We start from the raw sequence: 18,525 nt of genomic DNA on the forward strand, positions 1-18,525 counted from the left end.
AACCATGCTTTGAATGATGGAAATTCCGCTATTTAGCATCAACAATCATATCATTAGTGCAGAGTTTTAGTTTTGAAAGGCTTTCCTTGCCATTAAGCTGAATTTAGCACGGAGGTTGTTGGGGTTAAATGTCAGACGACAGTATCCTATTACAGTATTAGTATTAGGCACATACACTTAACTTCTACACGCAGGGCTTGAAATCAAAATGATGTTAAAGTAAAGGAACCGGTGTGTTTGAAAAGACAGTGATGACATTTAATACCAGGAGTAAAAGGCCATTCGACGCTTCTCTCTTTGCTGTTGCCTCACTGTGATGATGGCGACTGAAAATTATAGTCCATGTTCATTGGTCTGGGTCCAAGCTAATGAGTTGACCTTAAAATGCTAATGTTAGTTAACAAGTTAATAAGTACCCAAAAATGATTCAATCTAAAAAATTATTGACAAAAAATGCTTTGGATCTCTCGAAATGAGAAGCTAATCCCAAAAGCCCCACCAAAAGATGAGCTGGTCATAAATTCCTTGAGTTAAATCATGAATCAGAAACGGTTTATTGCCAAGTACGTTTGCACATACAAGGGAACTGGCTTGGTGATTGGTGCATGACAATAAAGTAATGTAAATTAGATTAAGTTATTTAATTAACGAGGAGATTTGCTGGATTATGTGGTGATTTTTGATTGGTCTCAACTCTGATATTGAACATTAAAACTTCAGAAATGTAGTGTTCAGGGAATGCTTTAACATCACATGCTGCATGTGTTACCTGTAGTTTTGTACCTTGAGAAAAAGTCTGGGTTTAGCTCCTTTCTTCACTCCCTTCCCTCTTTCCCTCATTTCCTTCAAAATAATATTATTTTCTTCTCTTTCCAATCCCGTCTCTGGTATTCTTTGTGCAATCTTTCCGTTGAGCCATCCTTTTTTAGAATATATTTCCTACTATGAACACTGTTTTTCCCTCACGTTGTCATTCCTTTTATCACTCCATGCCATTTTTCTTTCTTTATTGTTCTTCATCTCTCTCTCCCTTCACACTCTGTACATCATAGCTGGACCAGCATGAGACCTAACTGTATTACAACTTTGGTTTAGGGAGGGATTACATCCGTCAAGTATGTGTCTAATCTAGCCTTGATGGTGTAACAACAACCTGAGTGTTCCAGATCAAGGTATCTGGGTCACTGAGTGATGCCTGGTCAGTGGATCTCTGTGTATCTGCACTGGGCTGTAGTGTACGGCAGGAGTTTGACAGCAGTATAGCCAGAGGCGCTGACTTGTCAATACTTGACATAACTAACACAGTTTATTGTTTTTCTCTGTCTTTATTTCCGTCCTCTCTTTTTCTCTCTTTTTCCAGATTGACAGTTTCTTTGACAGTTTCCGTCAGTTAACATCCCCAAATAACCGTCGCCATGGCAGCTGAGAAAGCTGAAATGGATGCACTGAAAAAGGAGTGCGATGGCCTCCGTGCACAGATTGAGGTGAGCAGCATCCCGTGCTTCCTGTTGCCGGTTGGTAAAAGATGGGGAAGCAATGTGACGCCCCAATTACACAGATTGAACAGTTAATATTTTAGTTTACTTGAAAAATTTTAAAATCCCCAAAATTGGAAATACATGGTTTTAATTGGACAGTGATAATAGGTAAAATATACTTCATTCCTATTGTCACTAGTACTGTTACTATCTATTGTTTCCAAAACTACCTCTACCACCATTATTACTAGTACTATTTGAAGTGCCATTACTGTAAATATCATTACTAGTATTTGCAGTGATGCTATGACTGTCACAATACAGTGGTTGTAAAACTTTTTTCAATATTATACCCCTCTCTGAAATACTCTTTTCAGCTATTTACCCCCTGACCAGTTACCATGAATGCATTTGTAGCTGAAGTTGACAGTTTACACCAGTTAATGACTGTATTGAAAGTAGGAATACTGAATATAAAACAAGGTTTATCAAACTTTCATATACATTTATAATTTTACTTATTATATTTTTAGGAATTATGCATGAAGGAAAAATCTCAGGTACCCCCTCCAGTACTCCACAGTACCATTAGGGCTACTCTCACACTAGCAGTACCACCTATCTCCATGCCTTTAAATGACTTACATAGCACCTACAAATCTGTTTAATTGTTCTTCAGGGTCAGATCAAAATTGATCATGAATAACATAATCTTAATTAACTGAACTTAAAACTGCAGGTTGGGAGAACATTTGTGGAACTGAGGTGGCTAAGTGAGGTTTAAAGTCCTTGCTCTTTTCTTCTGTCTTGACTTGACTTGTTGTGTCACCCCAACATGTAATTCCCTGTGTGACCACCAGGCGGCCCGCAAGGCTGTGAATGACGGCAACATGACAGCAGCAGCAGGAGGGGCATCCGATGTGGGCCGAGTCCAGCTGAAGCTAAGGAAGACACTCAAGGGACACTTGGCTAAAATCTATTCCATGCACTGGGGAGCTGACTCCAGGTGAGGATGAGGGGGTTGACAGGACCACGATCTGTTAAATTGTCCCAGTAAACCACGATCTGTTAAAAGTGTCCCAGTAAACCATGATCTGTTAAAAGTGTCCCAGTAAACCATGTTCTGTTGAAGTGTCCCAGTAAACCATGATCTGGTAAAGTGTCCCTGTAAACTATGATCTGATAAAGTGTCCCAGTAAACCATGATCTGTTAAAAGTGTCCCTGTAAACTATGATCTGGTAAAGTGTCCCAGTAAACCAGGACAGTGTAACAGTGAGCCAGAATGTACAATACAATGACACTGAAACTGAGAAAGCTAAATGTAGTTCTTCTTATTTCTACTTGTCTTTTTCCTGCTGTGATGAGCCAATAAGCCTATTTTACAATACTTCTGTGAGGCAGAAATGATCTGAATGGTTTAGTTAATTATAAGTGGAAGTCCCTCCATTCGCCATTTTGGATAAAGTTTTGGGTAATTGCCTCACAATTTCTTGAAACAATTCAACTGTGAAAGTAAGCTTGAGCAATTTAGATAATCTTCAATTTAGATAATTATGCTTATTGATTATTTTTGCAACTGAAAACACAAGTAGGTTTGTCTTCCACAAAATTTATGGAAGTTAAATTCCAATATAGTCAAATTTAAAACAGGTACAAAGTCTTGTGCTATGTTTCTCACAGATATTAGATTGCTAGGCTTACTAGGACTAATTACTAGTATGTTCTGACTTGATGATACTGAAAGCTGTATGTGTTAATTACACTGTGGTGTTAAAAAATTAGCAATGTAGCTATACAATCGGTTTCATGCTCTGTATTGGAACAATGTTAAATTGCATCATCCCTGTCAAAAAATACTTAAAGATTTGGAAAACACTTTTACATAAAAGGCATTAAGACACGGCATAATTAATTGGTGAGACTTAATAGATGATGATGATGAGCCATACTGCTTGCAACATGAGACACTGCACTCACTTGAACCACAAAGTTGTGATTCTGTTGATTTTCAGTATTGATGGGATCTAATCATTTTTTTCTTTTTCAATTACTCTGTCTTCTCTCTCACAGACAAATGGTCAGTGCATCACAGGATGGCAAGCTTCTCGTCTGGGACACCTTCACAGGGAACAAGGTGAGATCACATACTCTATATTGTATTAAATCTGTATCTCGAAGGTCTTATAAATAAATAGGTTTTATCAGTTTATGGTGCGGAAACATACTGATATCCAGTGGTGGAGGAAGAATTCTGATACCACACCTGTCAAAAAGGTACTCAAAGTATTAATAGTAAAATTGGAACTAAATAAATAAATGTTACATGTCCGCAAAGGAGTAAACGCTACCCTACTGAGGCTGTGAGTGGTTTAGGTACTTTACTGCTCCTTCAGGAACTTCTAATCCTCAAATAATTAGATTAGGATTGGACTGGATTTCAGTGGTGAGTTAAGTATTTAGTGATGCTTTAACTTCTGCTCCACCTTGTCAGGAATTTAAATCATGGTGGGAGGATTGACTGACTGTTGTACAAATTGTGTTTAAGCCTATAAACACAAACGGCTCATGTGGGTTATACCCTTATAGAGTGCTGCAGAGATGAGGTATTTTTGTAGTCCAACAGGCAGTTTAGCGTCACACTGGTTTCCTCGACAAAAGCCAAAGGGATTTTCTCATTGGATTTTGGATTATTGCAAATAAACTGTGTGGCATAAACCACTTTTATTCTCACTCATTCCTGCAACATTCTATATGTGAAGGAGGCCGTAAATCAACTAAACAAAATGTCTACTTCCCAGTTGGTTGCTGTCCCACTAAAGTCAGCTTGGGTGATGAGCGTCGCCTTCGCCCCCTCTGGTAACATGGTGGCCAGCGGTGGTCTGGATAACATGTGTACAGTGTACAACATCAAGACCGCCAACCCCAAGACTGTCAGGGAACTGGACGCACACACAGGTGAGGATGAAACTCACCGGCGCCATTTTGCCCATCTAAATGACAAACAAAATGAAGTTTACGTTACATAAAAGCATAACAATAAATGAATTGCCTTTCAGTCGGACTAAGATGTTGATTTCCCACCCAGGTTACCTGTCTTGCTGCCGTTTCCTTAGTGACACTGAGATCTTGACAGCGTCCGGTGACACCACCTGGTGAGTTGATCATTTTGCCTTCAGCCACAATACAAGGTTAGCTAAATTCAGTGCAATGCCACTGGAAACATCTGCAGTACGAACCTTCTCTGAGAATCGCTTGTCCTGTCAAGACCAAAGGAGAAATATGTACAAAATTTGGGCCGCAAAGTTTTGCATTAGTTAAATTGAATATAGTTCAGGTATCCTTCTACATAGATGAAGAGTTTATTTTTCATACAGCCAAACAAATCTTGCATAAAGCAGCTAAGTCAGCGTTCTATCATAGGCAGAGCAGACATTGTATGTGTATGTATTCATCACAGGTATAAATACAAGCAAGATAGTGTGCATACCAGCACAGGTATCTATTGACCTAATTGTTTTTCATTGTTTTTGCCACAACTATTTTTTATCACATGATAATTCCTGTATTTTTCAAATCAAGCTTTACTTTTCACCTCTCTACCAATGATAGCAAGCTAGACATTTATTTCAAGTCACTCCGAATATTCCCGATTATCCCGATAATAGTTATTCCCCACGATTAACTTATTTTGTTTTGCATCATACAGTTTCTTAGCCTAGAAAGTGAAAGGTTTCACAGGTCAGATATGAAGTGGACTTGAGGAAAACCTGCCCAAAACTGCACTTTATCAATGAATTTGAACGAGAAAAAAGGAACCTGAAACACATAGAACCAAGGATGATGTGGTCGATTCTTTCATAACATCCTTGCACTCAAAACTTAATCTTCCTCCCCAGCTGTCTGTGGGACCTGGAGACTGGCAAACAGAAGATCATCTTCACCAACCACATTGGAGACTGCATGTCGCTGGCTCTCTCCTCCGACATGAACACCTTCATCTCTGGAGCCTGTGACTCTCTGGCCAAGCTGTGGGACCTGAGGGAAGGGGCCTGCAAACAGACCTTCTCCGGACACACCAGCGACATCAATGCCATCTCTGTGAGGATCCCACAATGCATCACATCACACATACCAGAAATAACATTTAACTTTTATCAAGATTTTAGTGTCTGACACCGCTCCTTTGGATGTTAGCTGTGAGTTTTTGTATTGGGTTTACGATGAGCAGGCAGTTGGGATGGTCTATCTAACATGATAACAACCACAACTAAAAGAAATGCAAAACAACTGCAAATGGGCGTAAAATGACCAAAAGAATCACAAAACATTTATAAAGATACTCAAAATGACAAAAGAACTACCAAGAGACACAAAATTACCACAAAGAGACACAGAGCAACTACAAAGAGACACAACACAACTACAAAGAGACACAAAATGACTACACAGAGACAAAACAACTACAATAGTCTCAAAATGACATCAAAGAAACACAAAAGAACTACAAAGAAACACAAAGCAACTACAAATAGACACACTACAACTACAAAGAGTCACAAAATGACTATGAGACAGAAAACAACTACAAAGATACGACAAACAACTAAAAAGAGACACGGAATGTCTACAAAGAGGCACAAATCAACTACAAAGAGACACACAATTACTACTGACTCAAGACAACTATAAGAGACATTTTTTTCCCCAGACAGGTAGAATATATCTGGTTGAAAGAGCAGCGTTTACATCTTCGCCACCACTGAGGGGCTCTGGAGCAAGGCACTTGTTCAAGATCCCTGTGTTGAGTACAATCTGGCTATTGCTCTTTTCCAACCCTGCCAGGATAACAAAAGTTTAACGGAGTGAAAGAACGTCCTTTATTATTATTATCTACATTTTTGCTTTATTCATCACATACATATTCTACTCTCCTCGCCTCAGTACTTCCCCGGTGGAAATTGCATCGTCACAGGCTCCGACGACTGCAGCTGCAAGATGTACGACCTGCGCGCCGACCAGGAGGTGATTTGCTACCAGGACACCAGCCTGAACGCCGGCGTCACGTCTTTGGCTCTCTCCAACTCAGGCCGCCTTATCTTTGCCGGCTACGACGACTTCAACTGCCACATCTGGGACTCACTGAAGGGAGAGAAAGTCGGTGAGTGGGGTTGATTTATTCAGGATTTCAAGATATTCTTCGCTATGAAAAATAACTAAGAATGAAAACCTGTCGAAAGTCTTTATTTACACTCAGAAGGAACACATTGACAATCAGTGCAGCTCAGTATCATGTTCAGAAATCTATGTTCAGCAACCCAGTCTCCAACAAAATTACATTCCCATTCAATTAAACTGCACTCTCAGTTATGTTTCAAGGGTAACATGTTTGAAACATGCGCTAAACATTGTAAATTCCGACAAACAACCCCCCAAAATAAACACAAAAAATACTTGGTTAGGTTAAGTAAGAACATCACTACAACAATTCTCTAATCTTGTCTCAGTGACTGAGAAAATTTAAATAAACCTTTATAAAAAAACATCAATAATGCAAAAACTTAAGTTTAGAGGCTAAATAAATACAAAGGCCTGTATACAATTGATTCATAAGCTATGTTTTCATTGCATGTATTTAAAGATAACATTAATAGAATAGACACAAAATTACACTTGCATCAGGTAGGTGCCACTAATGCACTGTATGCTAAACGCATAATTATAAAAAGAAAATACTTCTTACAGAAAGCAGGTTGTTCATCCTTTCAATATAGAGATTCTTTACATAGACTCACAAGTTGGAAGAAACAAAAATGTAGAAAAGTTAGTTTCAAATGTGCTAAAGAGAATTTCACAAATGAAAGAAAAACACCATTGAGACCATCAAGTGACAAAAAAAAATATGATTTACATGCAAATAAGTACAAATATCACATAAAATCAGTGTTGATGAGATCAAGTGAATCAAAGTCTCCTTTTTTCCTTCCCTCTTCTCTTGTCTCATTTCCTCTTCTCTTCTACTTTTGCTTCTTTTAATTTTATTTTTCCTTTACATTCATGCCCTCCTTTTTCATACTCTCTCCTCTTACTTCCTTTCCTTCCCTTTTCCATTCCTTTCCTATCATATTGCCTCCTCTTCTCTCCTTTCCTCTCTTTCCTCACCTCTACTTCCCTTTCAATCTTTTATTTTAAATTCCCACTTCTGTCATTTCTTTACTCTTCTTTCTTCCTTTTCTATGCTCTTTCATTTTTCTCTTCTTCCTTCTCCTTTATTTTTGTCCTTTCATTTCATTCCTTCTTTTTGCATTCTGTCTCCTCTTCTTTCCCATCTCCTCTCCTCTCCTCTCCTCTCTTCGTCTTTCCTCTCCCCTCCAGGTGTGCTGTCCGGCCACGACAACAGGGTGAGCTGCACCGGCGTCCCCGAGGACGGCATGGGCGTCTGCACAGGATCTTGGGACAGCTTCCTCAAACTGTGGAACTGAGGCGTCCCGACGGAGGAAAACACCGGGCCAGGGAGAGAGGAGGTGGAAGAGAGGAAGAGGAGGAAAGGGGAAGGAAAAGGATGAGAGAGAGAGGGAGCTCAAGAGGAGAGGAAAATAAGCTACCAGACAAGTGAGGCTGGTGGATAGATAGATAGATAGTGGTGCAGATCTTCCTCTCTTTCTCTCTCCCTCTCTACTTCTTCCTCTTTCATGTATGCAAAATATGAGAGCGGTTGCGCATGATTCACGTTGTATAAATGGCATCAGGTAACCAGTGCACGATGCATCCCGCTGTATGTTCAAGAGAGTCTTATTGTTGTCAGGACGATTTATTCACAAAAAAAACTATTAAAAAATAGCACGTTATTCAAAATGATTACCGAGCATAAAATAAGCTCTTATCGAGAATGTCAATTATACATGTATAGTTTTTTGACAATAATAAAGAAGAAAGAACACTTGAATATTGAAAATAAGACTGTAGGATGACAAATTTATTTTTATTGTCTTCGACCTGTAAAAGAGCCCTGCACTTATTTAGATGAAAGATTGATATGCACATTTATTTGTGTTGTATAGTTTAACACATTAGGATGGAGAGTTGATGTACAGTGTCTTTATTTTTATTTTATTTTATTTTGGGGTTGTTTTTTTTGGGGCTACACATATCCAGACTATACGTGTACGGTAGAGCGGCCATCTTGGGTCCCCTGCTAACGACCAGCAGACTTTGATCCGAGATGTGCTGCTGCTGTTTCCTCCGTCTCACCGTGACAAATACTATAACGTACCAAGACGGATGAGAGGTGGAGAGACCGGCTGCCGGGTGGCAGTCTGACCTGAGAAACACTCTGTAAAGACCCGTACTCTTCATTTTACTCCCCTGGGTTCAGCTGCATTTTGTAGTACGTTTACACTTGTGCAGTTCCTCTGTAAAAAAGACAAAATGTTTGTTAAAAATCTTTCTAATAAACATAGAATTCTGCATTGACACCATGTCCGAGTCGGTGTGTTTGTGTGTGTTATTGTCTGGGGACGGTCGTGAAAAAACAATATGAAATAACTACAATGATAATAAGTTATTTTCTACACGTGCATGTAGGACGCATGTAGTTACATTTGTCCCCTGAGGGTGCAAGCGCAGGAGGACAAACTAGTCTGGAGGGAAGTTTTGTTTGCGAGGTCAACACACATCAGCGGCATGACTCACAACAGCAGGGAGGACAGACAAATGCTGGGGCAAAAACTGTGGCTGTGTAGTGAACTCAAGATGGACACCAAAAAACAGACGTGTACGTTGTCTTTTGGATTTTCCTCTGTCAGAATTTTGTTGCAACATCATGTTCACATTCAGAAAGTATTCAGATCCCTTCACTCTCCCATTCTGTTGTGTTGCAGCCTTTTGCTGAAAGTTTCAATAATGCAGTAGTTTAACTTTACTGCAAAGTATAGAGTTAAACTGCAAAAAAATGCAATCATGTTTTTTAAAAATGCAACCTTTTTTATATTTTAGGTCATTTATGGGATAACATAAAAACGGTAATTTACAGCAGCATAGTGTACGTGTAAATCACAGAATATTACCTGTTAAGTTAGTTAAATACAGCAGTTCTACAGTAGTATACCGCGAAATCCCAGTAATCCTGATACTATCTGTGACGTTACAGTTAAATACAGTAATTCTACAGCAGCATAGTGTACATGTAAATCACAGAATATTACCTGTTAAGTTAGTTAAATACTGCAGTTATACAGTAGTATACCGCTAAATCCCAGTAATCAGGATACTATCTGTGACGTTACAGTTAAATACAGTAATTTTACAGCAGTGTACTGTACTGGTAAATCCCAGTAGTTTGAATATTACCTTTGAAGTTAAATACAGCAGTTATACAGTAGTATACCACTAAATCACAGTAATATACTGGCACAACAATACTGTGAGGTCACAGTTGCCATTTCACAATAATTTACTTTGTATATTATACAGTAACTTACTGTGAAAGTAATGTGACTGTAATTTACTGTAGATGTACTGTCAAATAATGTACAGTGAACATCATGTCCACATTCAGAAAGTATTCAGATTACTTCATTTTCACTTGTCATGTTAAAATTGTTTAAATTCGTTCTTTTCCCTAATCAATTTACACTCAATGTCCCATCATCACAAAGTGAAAACAGGGTTTTAAAAATATTTGCTAGTTTATTTAAAAAATGAAAAGACAAATATCACATTGACATGTTCATCCTTTGCTACACTTGATATGTAGCTCTTTTTGATCAAAAAAATCTTTGCACTGCTGTTTAGTTTAGTTTAGCTAGTTAATGTAATATGATTCTATTTCATTGTATATATTGTGCATTTTTATACTCAAAATTTACTCTGTTATTTTGATTGCTTACCTGTATCATAATGCTGCTCTAGCGAACACATGTCCCCTTGCGGGATTAATAAAGTATTTATCTGTCTGTCTGTCTATTTGTCTGTCTGTCGGTCGGTCTGTCTGTCTGTCTGTCTGTCGGTCGGTCTGTCTGTCGGTCGGTCTGTCTGTCTGTCTGTCTCAGAGGGGATGTCATGCTTCATTGTAACAACAGGTGACAGTAATGCGCCATAAAGCAGTTTGACTCTCTTCATAAACACCAAACAAGAAGAGGAGGGACGTCGTTTTATTTTGCCCGTGTTGGGTTCTCATATTTCCGACAGCACCTGACGTACACACCAGCCGGAGTCCTCGTCCCGCAGCTGAAGTGATCCTCCGGACCTCCACCGCCTCTCCTCCACCCGGGTACCAGACACCTTCAGCCGGCCATGGCGATCCGGAGCTTCTTCGTGGGAGGAAACTGGAAGATGAACGGCAACAGGGAGAGTCTGGAGCAGCTGATCTCCACCCTGAACACCGCGAGCCTGGACGACCAGACCGGTAACTTGACACACGTTTAAAATTAAAACGCAGTCTGCGGATGAACTCTTCTGCAGGTTTTATGATGCAGAGATCAATAAAAATCAAATTTAAAAAAGTAATGGCTATGAAGTCAGACAGGGAGGACGAGGTTCTGCCCTGATGACACGCTGACATTGAGAGTCATGTGATCAGGATGAGTCGCATGAAGGCCTCTGACGTGTCTGCTTCATCCTCACTGGTGGAGAGTAACTAAGTACATTTACTCAAATACTTAGGTGTGATTTTAAGGTACTTATTCTGTCTGTGTATATCATATGTTTAGTTATAGTTATATTTTAGTTATTGTGGATTTTTACTTTTTTACTTACTTAATATTCTTAACTGTTCATTACTTATTTATAATACTTGTTTTGATCTTGTTTTTACTACGTCTCTTGTTTGCACTGTCCACTATGCTGCTGTAATCCTGTAAATGTCCCCGCTGCGGGACCAATAAAGGTTTATCTTATCTTATCTTCTTGTACTTCTACTATATTTTAGGGGTAAATGTTGTACTTTTTACTCCACTACTATAACTGTATTGCCAGCTATAATTAGTAGGATTTTATAATCCCAGGGCTCCTGTCCTACAAAAGACATGATCTCGAGACCCCTTCAGATGTTTTCACCCCTCAGATTTATCTTGTGACCCTGAGTACTTCTGATACTTCAAGTTCTGTACTTTTGTTTGAATAGGATGTTGATTGCAGGACTTTTGCAGAAGTATTTTTCAGACTCCAGGTGTTTTTTTGTTTTGTTTTTTTAATAAATTTCCATGTCAACATGTTTAATGAGTTGCTTTTTTTATGGCCGTTCTCCTCAGGGCTTCAGCTGATTATTCTATTCAGACTGGAAAACCAAAGTGACAGCAACATGAAGTGTTTTTGACACTTTATTGAACTGAACACAGGAACTTAAAGATGCTGTTCTGCTGCTTTAAATGAGTTAGTCTCGCTTTCACAGCAACGCTGCAGCTATATGTGATGGAACTCACCTGAAAACAAATCTAACCCAATTTAATTGAACTAAATGAACCTTTTCAGCTCAGAACCAAAATGCATGTTCTTTTTTTTTTTTTTTTTATATTTCCATTTATTTGCCTCACACAGTCTCTGTGAACAGTTGCACTGAATATTTAGGATGGATAACATGAACACAAATTAATTTAGAAAATAAAACTCCAGTTAGGAAGCACAAAGCAACATGGAGGAGGATTTACAATCATGCACGAGGGCCGTTGGATGTGTAGAGTGATGATGGCGTTTTCCACCCGTTTCTATTCATTTGTTTTACAGAGGTGGTGTGCGGTGCTCCCTCCATCTACCTGGACTTTGTTCGCTCCAGTCTGGATCTCAGGATCGGCGTCGCGGCCCAAAACTGTTACAAGGTGGCCAAGGGAGCGTTTACGGGGGAGATCAGGTACCTCGCCCACTGAATGGAGGCTCTCATGAGTTATTCCTATTCATTATGTCATTATTTATTGGACCGCAGGCTGATGCGTGTTTGAGGTTATCGAGACATAATTTGATGTTCGGGCTTTGAAGGAAATCCTCACATTCACAACAGATGATGCAAAGACGGTGAATCTGGAAGATTAAAGTAAAACGATCCGTCACATGATTTTCCTCTCGCAGTGTTTTAGTATATGAGATCGTTCAACGTTCTCAATTTCTGTTTTTACCAAAGAAAACATTAAATCTTCAATCACTACAATGGTTACCTGTTAGTTTTTATATTGATTTTAAAGTTCTTTTTTAAGTTTATAGGGCCCTACATGGCACCAGACTAACTTTAGTCTATGAACCAGTAAGGCCCTTCAGATCCTCTGGATTCTTCTCTTTTAGCTGAAAATATTGATATTTTTAATCAGAAATCTATTCAATCTGGCTTTCGTTTCATAATTTTATGTTTGGTCTTCATCGTCTTCATCGTCTCTCCATTTTATATATACTATATTAATAGTTAATTAATAGTATGGCAATAAAAGAGGTGAATAAAGAGGAATCTTCAGTTGTTTTCTTTGGGAATGTGGATCTTTTAGATCAGTTTGAGGAGTGTTTATGTTTTGCACGTTCCACATTTCTCGGTTTCGGGGGTCTTGACTACGACACTGTCCTCTCTCTCCAGTCCGGCCATGATAAAGGACTGCGGGGCCGACTGGGTGATACTGGGACACTCTGAGCGCCGCCACGTCTTTGGGGAAAGCGACGAGCTGATTGGTCAGAAGGTGAGACGCTTCCTCCTGCTACAGAGGGGGTTTTTTTTCACCATCTGAAAACATTTAGTGACTTTAAGTTTGGGAAAATAATCAAGAGTTACTGTCGTGCCGTGAAACGATCCTCCTTTATGTAAACTAACTGCGTTTAAAGACAAAAGCTATTATCTCACTGTAAGTGTTCAAACATTGGTATAAATCTGAAGTTCTTTGGTTAGAATTTACTTTAGTTTTGAGTAATCTAGATTAAAAAATAAACTTTTATTCAGTTTTTCTACAGGAATTCCTGGACGTATATTTTTGGGAAATGAACAGCAGTAAAAGAGTAAAATCATGTAAAAACACCACAGTCGTGTTGTGCAGATTTATATACGTGATGATATTACTGTAATGTATGTTCCACCTCAAATCTCTAAGAGCATTCAAATCAAACAGTCAAATTAAAACCTGTCAGTGTTTTTCACAAGCATCAGGTGTCCAGATAATATTAACAATGATAATATATGACTTTATTATAGAGCACCTTTTTAAAAACAGAGTTTACAAAGTGCTTTGACAGACGAAGCTAAAGCGATATAACAGAAAGCTCAACAGTGAAGTCCAACAAAAGTGAAAGTTTAAACCCTGCTAAAACGGTACAAAAGATACGACATGAACGTGACTAAAAATAACAAATAAAATAATAATAATAAAATAGATCGGTATGAAGACGACTTCACATGAAAGCCAGTGTGTAGAAATGATTTGAAAGAAGTTGCTGATGCTGAAGGCTTGAGTCGGCGGTTGTCTCTCAGGTGGCTCACGCTCTGCAGAGCGGTCTGGCTGTGATCGCCTGCATCGGGGAGAAGCTGGAGGAGCGGGAGGCCGGCACCACCGAAGAAGTCGTCTACGCTCAGACGCAGGTCATTGCAGGTAAACAAAGGAAATAATGCACTTTTTTAAATTATGCTGTATTGTTCTTATTATTCTTATTTTGGATTATTACGTTCTTGGTCTTGTGGATCTTCTGTTCTTTACGCTGGTTTTTCTGTTTTCCTGCTGATTTTCAGAAAACATTTCGGTGAAGACTTCACCGATTTCTTTTTCTTCTTTATTTAAATTATTTAACCCTCATTCAAAAGTGACAAGAGCAAATCATTTTGTTTTGTATCGTTGGATGTTATCCATTTTATTACTCAATATTTAATAAATACTTCAACTAAGAACATCACAAACCTTTATTTTAATGTCATTTTATTTTAATATAAACAAATATCATGGTGTCAAGAGGCATTTCGGCAGTTTTTTGTCGTCAGAATTTATGCAAAAAATAGTATGATTATTTTTTTGTCTCTTTTAAAAAATATATATATATATATATATAATATCCTGTTGACTTTCATCCTGGCGGGTAATTTTTTAACCATGTCTGCAAGTTTCAGTTTGATGTGTAAACAAAACTATTGTCTCCAAATAGGCAGGAAATATATATGTAACTACTTTATAATAATGACAACCAAAATAATGTATTATTTCTTAAAATCCTGGCCAGATGACATAATTTAGTTAAAAAGATTTGACAAAGACACGTTCAGCTGTGTATCAGATCATTTTTAAAATGAACATTGCATTAAAGTGTTTTTGCATCAGAGGGTTAAAAATGAGCGATGACGTTCAACAACGCATTCAGCTGTTATCCTCATGTTGTGGCCTTCAGTCCTCGTGTCTCAACCCCCAGTTCACAGGGTTTCATTGATGGTCTTTCCTCTGCTTACAGGCACCCTACTTCTGGCTGCACGCTGATTTAAAATGTAAATGGGTCAGTGGTCTCAGTCGTCTTTGTTCCTCTATTGATGCAGGATTCTCTCTCCTGAGATCTCACAAAAACAAAAAAAAAGGGGGATTTTTCCAGCTCACACTTTGTCGTTTCGTGAACGAGCTGCTTTGAGGGGTTTTTAATAACCTCAGTGTCGGCGTCTTTGTGGCCGCAGCTTTGTGTTACATGTTTAAAATGACCTTTTCTGGTTTGTAAATAGTGGTTGATGTGTTCCAGAGAACGTGACGGACTGGGGGAAAGTGGTGCTGGCATACGAACCTGTGTGGGCCATCGGCACAGGCAAGACGGCTTCACCTGAGCAGGTAAACACCGACACAACGTCGACCCGAGGGCAGGCGATTAGAGTCATTAAGCACCTGGTTATTTTATTGTTTGCTATCATTAAAACCTTTCATGTTCACCAGTAACAGCCTTTCTGCACATCCAGTTTCTCCAGTATGAACTCGGCCGGCTGCCAGTATTTTCTCCACCATCATAATGTGCTCACACCTGCAGGCTGACATTCAGCTGGTGTCAGCTGGAAACGTTGTATTTTCAAATGTGGGTATTTTTACTGCAAGCAAATGATTGATCTCCTCATTTCTTAAACTGCACTGGTACTTTTATTCTTGTATTTTATCCCTGTCTTCTTCTATTTTATCTTGTTTTATTTTCCATTCTCTTGGCTCATAAAAACACAATGTTTTAAAATGCATTTGAATGTTCTTTTGTGTTTCTTTTGCACTTTGTCTCGATGCTTTTCATGTTTCGTGTCGTCATAAAAAACGAATTGCTTGATTCGATATGCAGCGGAACACAATATCAATCAATATCGAAGGCAATCATGTTCATTTTTACTGTGGGAAAACCCCGAATCCTGATCACAATTAATCTTCGATTAATTGTGCAGCTCTTAATGAATCTGGGGTTGACTTTCACCCGCTGGCGAGGAACCTTAACACTCGTTGAGCTGGGGGGGAGGGGCCAACTTTGAAACCAAACCGCAACCCACAAATCCGTGTGCGTGTGTGTGTGTGTGTGTGTGTGTGTGTGTGTGTGTGTCCAGGCTCAGGAGGTCCACGAGAAGTTGCGGGCGTGGCTCCGAGCCAACGTCTCAGACGACGTGGCCGACTCTGTGAGGATCATCTACGGAGGTCAGTACCAGCACCGTGACCCGACTCCGCTGGAGGTTTTAGGGAATTTAAACAGCAGGCTCATGTGATGCGTCTTCAACTTTGGTTTTAGAGTCATGAAAAGAAGAAAAACAAATGTGATATTCCCTGCGTTTACATATGCAGACTTTAAGCACATAGAACATGAACACGTGTTCAACGTCATACCTTTTTATTTTAGGTTTTTCTTCAACAAATCCAACAACCGCGGCGCTAAGAGAGTCTGACTGTCCTCTCAACGCTGTCGATGTTTTAAAATGTTGCCGAAGCAAAGGGAAATTGTTGGACGGTGTTATCTTCTTTCCTTTTGTTAAGGATGGTCTAGTGTTTCCTTTGCTGAAGGAGATAAGAAAGGAAGCACTGGAGCACCTTTCCTTTAGCATTCAGAGGATTCGATTCCCTGATTGCTGCTAATATTTCAGAGATTTCAAACTTATAGAGTACAAAATGGAATTTTGCAAAGTAGATGTGTCTTTTCTCTTTATGTTTCTGTATCGATGTCGGGTTTTACATTTTCACCACAAAATCACCTTTTTTTTTCTTCTTTTTTTTCCTCTCCAGGTTCAGTAACGGCAGAGAACTGCAGAGAGCTGGCGTCTCAGGGCGACGTGGACGGCTTCCTGGTGGGCGGAGCTTCTCTCAAGCCAGAGTTTGTCGACATCATCAACGCGCGTGCGTAGCACAAAACACAGGAAAACGTCTCCGTCAAGACCAAAGAAAAAACACTCTTTAGATGTTAGTCACCATGTGTCCTCAAACCGGGCTGACTGATCCACAGACAGACGTGCGTCGAACTAGACCACTTTTATTTTGAAAAGGTAAATATTAAGGTAAATGGCTGTACGTTTGCTCTATATAATCAAATATTATCAAATTAAATAATTTCCCCTCGCGGGATCAATAAAGTTAGTATCTATCTATCTATCTATCTATCTATCTATCTATCTATCTATCTATCTATCTATCTATCTATAATTTGTCATATTACAGCATAGAGTCCAACTACTGTACATTTATTTTTCTTTTTACCATTAGGTCTGTTTCCAGCCTGATTTCATTTATTCATTTTAAAGAGGACGTGAGTTCAGCTTCAGGGGATAAAAGATAGCGTGAGCGGTTTTGCTTTCTTTATTTGAGAGATAGAAGAAATATGAAATAGAGATGTGATGCATTGAACACTGTTTCTTTCGTCTCCTCCAGGGAAACGCTGGTATCGATAAAGTCTGAGGATCAGTCCCCCCAGGTTGTTCTGTGTGTTAATAGCACTGTTCTAATGTTGTGTTAATGTTGATGCTCGTTCTCTCCCTCACCCAAATGCACCAACTGTCACTTCAGGGCCCTTCAAAATAAAAGCCCTAGATAGAATATACTTATAATATAGAATAAAAAAAGTCTTTCTTTCCGTTGTTACGCAGCTTTGAAGAGTCAGGGACTTTTACTGTAGAAGATGTCGTTAACACTTTGGCTGTATGTTCAACACTGGACCCAAATGAATGAATAAATATATAAAACGTGGAAACAGGTTTTGTTCGATTTGTGTTGCGTTTATGTAACTTTTTGGCTTTTGACTGCATGACGTTTCTATACCGTCTTCTTATCCTGGTGTAAAATGAAGCAACGCACACAAAGATTTATAGTGACCATGAGATGTTGAACCGAAGTGACCTTTGGTTTAATCATGTTTAGAGGCCATAAAAACTGGTATTTCACAATAAATCACACAGTATTAGAAAAAAAAAACATATGAATATATATTTGTGTGAAAGAAAAACTGAATGTTTGTTATCATATTGTGATCTCTTTGGGGGTTCCAGCCGACATGTTGGGACCCACTGGTTTTCTGTTTGATAGGGCTTGTGATCAGTACATCTGGCTGATATTATCTATTATCAACCTACAGTGTGTTGAGTGATGCGTCACAAAGATTACTTGAAAGGAGATCAACATGCTGCTGCCTTTTAAAGTTTTGAAGAGCTGAAAGAAGTTTCAAACTTTACTTACGATCTTTTAAATACAAGTTTCAGTTTTAACAACTGAATTGACCTTGATGCATCTGTTTCTGATCCCGTCCTGCTTCCTTTAGATGCAGACCTTGTTTCGAATGAGTTCAGAGAACATTATCGGGGTCTTTGCTGATCAGTGTGCTTCTGGTCTGTTCTGACTGTCTGTATAATGTAAACACACGAGTGAACATGCTACGCACATAGTGACGTGGTATCAAACGTGAATGTAGCGTGTTTTCCGTACTTATGTTAAACCTCAATGAGGTTTTTACTAAACCTACCTGTGGTTGTTTCAAGGTAACGACGAGGCGCAAAATGCGTTATTATGAAACGTGGAAAGTCACTTAAATGTCGTGCTCGTTATACACCTTCCCATTTAGCTCGAGACATGTCCTTTATTCACTGGCCTTGTTCATGACATGTTCAGATCATCTTCA

General features: G+C 39.0%; 2 protein-coding genes across 2 annotated transcripts; both read left to right on the forward strand.

The window, feature by feature from the left end:
- Positions 1-1,407: 1,407 nt before the first annotated feature.
- Positions 1,408-7,958, forward strand: gnb3b (guanine nucleotide binding protein (G protein), beta polypeptide 3b). The gene is made up of 8 exons (XM_068710655.1): positions 1,408-1,484; positions 2,339-2,484; positions 3,550-3,613; positions 4,278-4,434; positions 4,565-4,631; positions 5,376-5,577; positions 6,421-6,637; positions 7,852-7,958. The coding sequence occupies exons 1-8, from the start codon at positions 1,416-1,418 to the stop codon at positions 7,956-7,958; spliced, it is 1,029 nt and encodes a 342-aa protein (XP_068566756.1). The 5' UTR covers positions 1,408-1,415.
- Positions 7,959-10,610: 2,652 nt separating this feature from the next.
- LOC137872926 (triosephosphate isomerase) lies at positions 10,611-17,596 on the forward strand. Its single transcript, XM_068711436.1, has 7 exons — positions 10,611-10,882; positions 12,199-12,322; positions 13,031-13,130; positions 13,913-14,030; positions 15,151-15,236; positions 15,980-16,067; positions 16,647-17,596. Exons 1-7 carry the CDS (start codon positions 10,771-10,773, stop codon positions 16,763-16,765), a joined length of 747 nt encoding a protein of 248 aa, XP_068567537.1. The 5' UTR covers positions 10,611-10,770; the 3' UTR covers positions 16,766-17,596.
- Positions 17,597-18,525: the final 929 nt, after the last annotated feature.

This window comes from Cebidichthys violaceus, unplaced genomic scaffold (assembly GCF_023349555.1).
Source record: "Cebidichthys violaceus isolate CVI_PGR_0920_01 unplaced genomic scaffold, fCebVio1.0.p SCAF_16, whole genome shotgun sequence".
Classification (NCBI taxonomy): Eukaryota; Metazoa; Chordata; class Actinopteri; order Perciformes; family Stichaeidae; genus Cebidichthys; species Cebidichthys violaceus.

Bases quoted from the DNA above. Each gene is read 5' to 3' on its own strand.
- gnb3b (XM_068710655.1), top strand. From the start codon at position 1,416: ATGGCAGCTGAGAAAGCTGAAATGGATGCACTGAAAAAGGAGTGCGAT. The intron at 1,485-2,338 runs GTGAGCAGCATC...TGTGACCACCAG, and splicing joins GCCTCCGTGCACAGATTGAG to GCGGCCCGCAAGGCTGTGAA. The intron at 4,435-4,564 runs GTGAGGATGAAA...TTTCCCACCCAG, and splicing joins GGAACTGGACGCACACACAG to GTTACCTGTCTTGCTGCCGT.
- LOC137872926 (XM_068711436.1), top strand. From the start codon at position 10,771: ATGGCGATCCGGAGCTTCTTCGTGGGAGGAAACTGGAAGATGAACGGC. The intron at 10,883-12,198 runs GTAACTTGACAC...TTTGTTTTACAG, and splicing joins GAGCCTGGACGACCAGACCG to AGGTGGTGTGCGGTGCTCCC. The intron at 15,237-15,979 runs GTAAACACCGAC...GTGTGTGTCCAG, and splicing joins AGACGGCTTCACCTGAGCAG to GCTCAGGAGGTCCACGAGAA.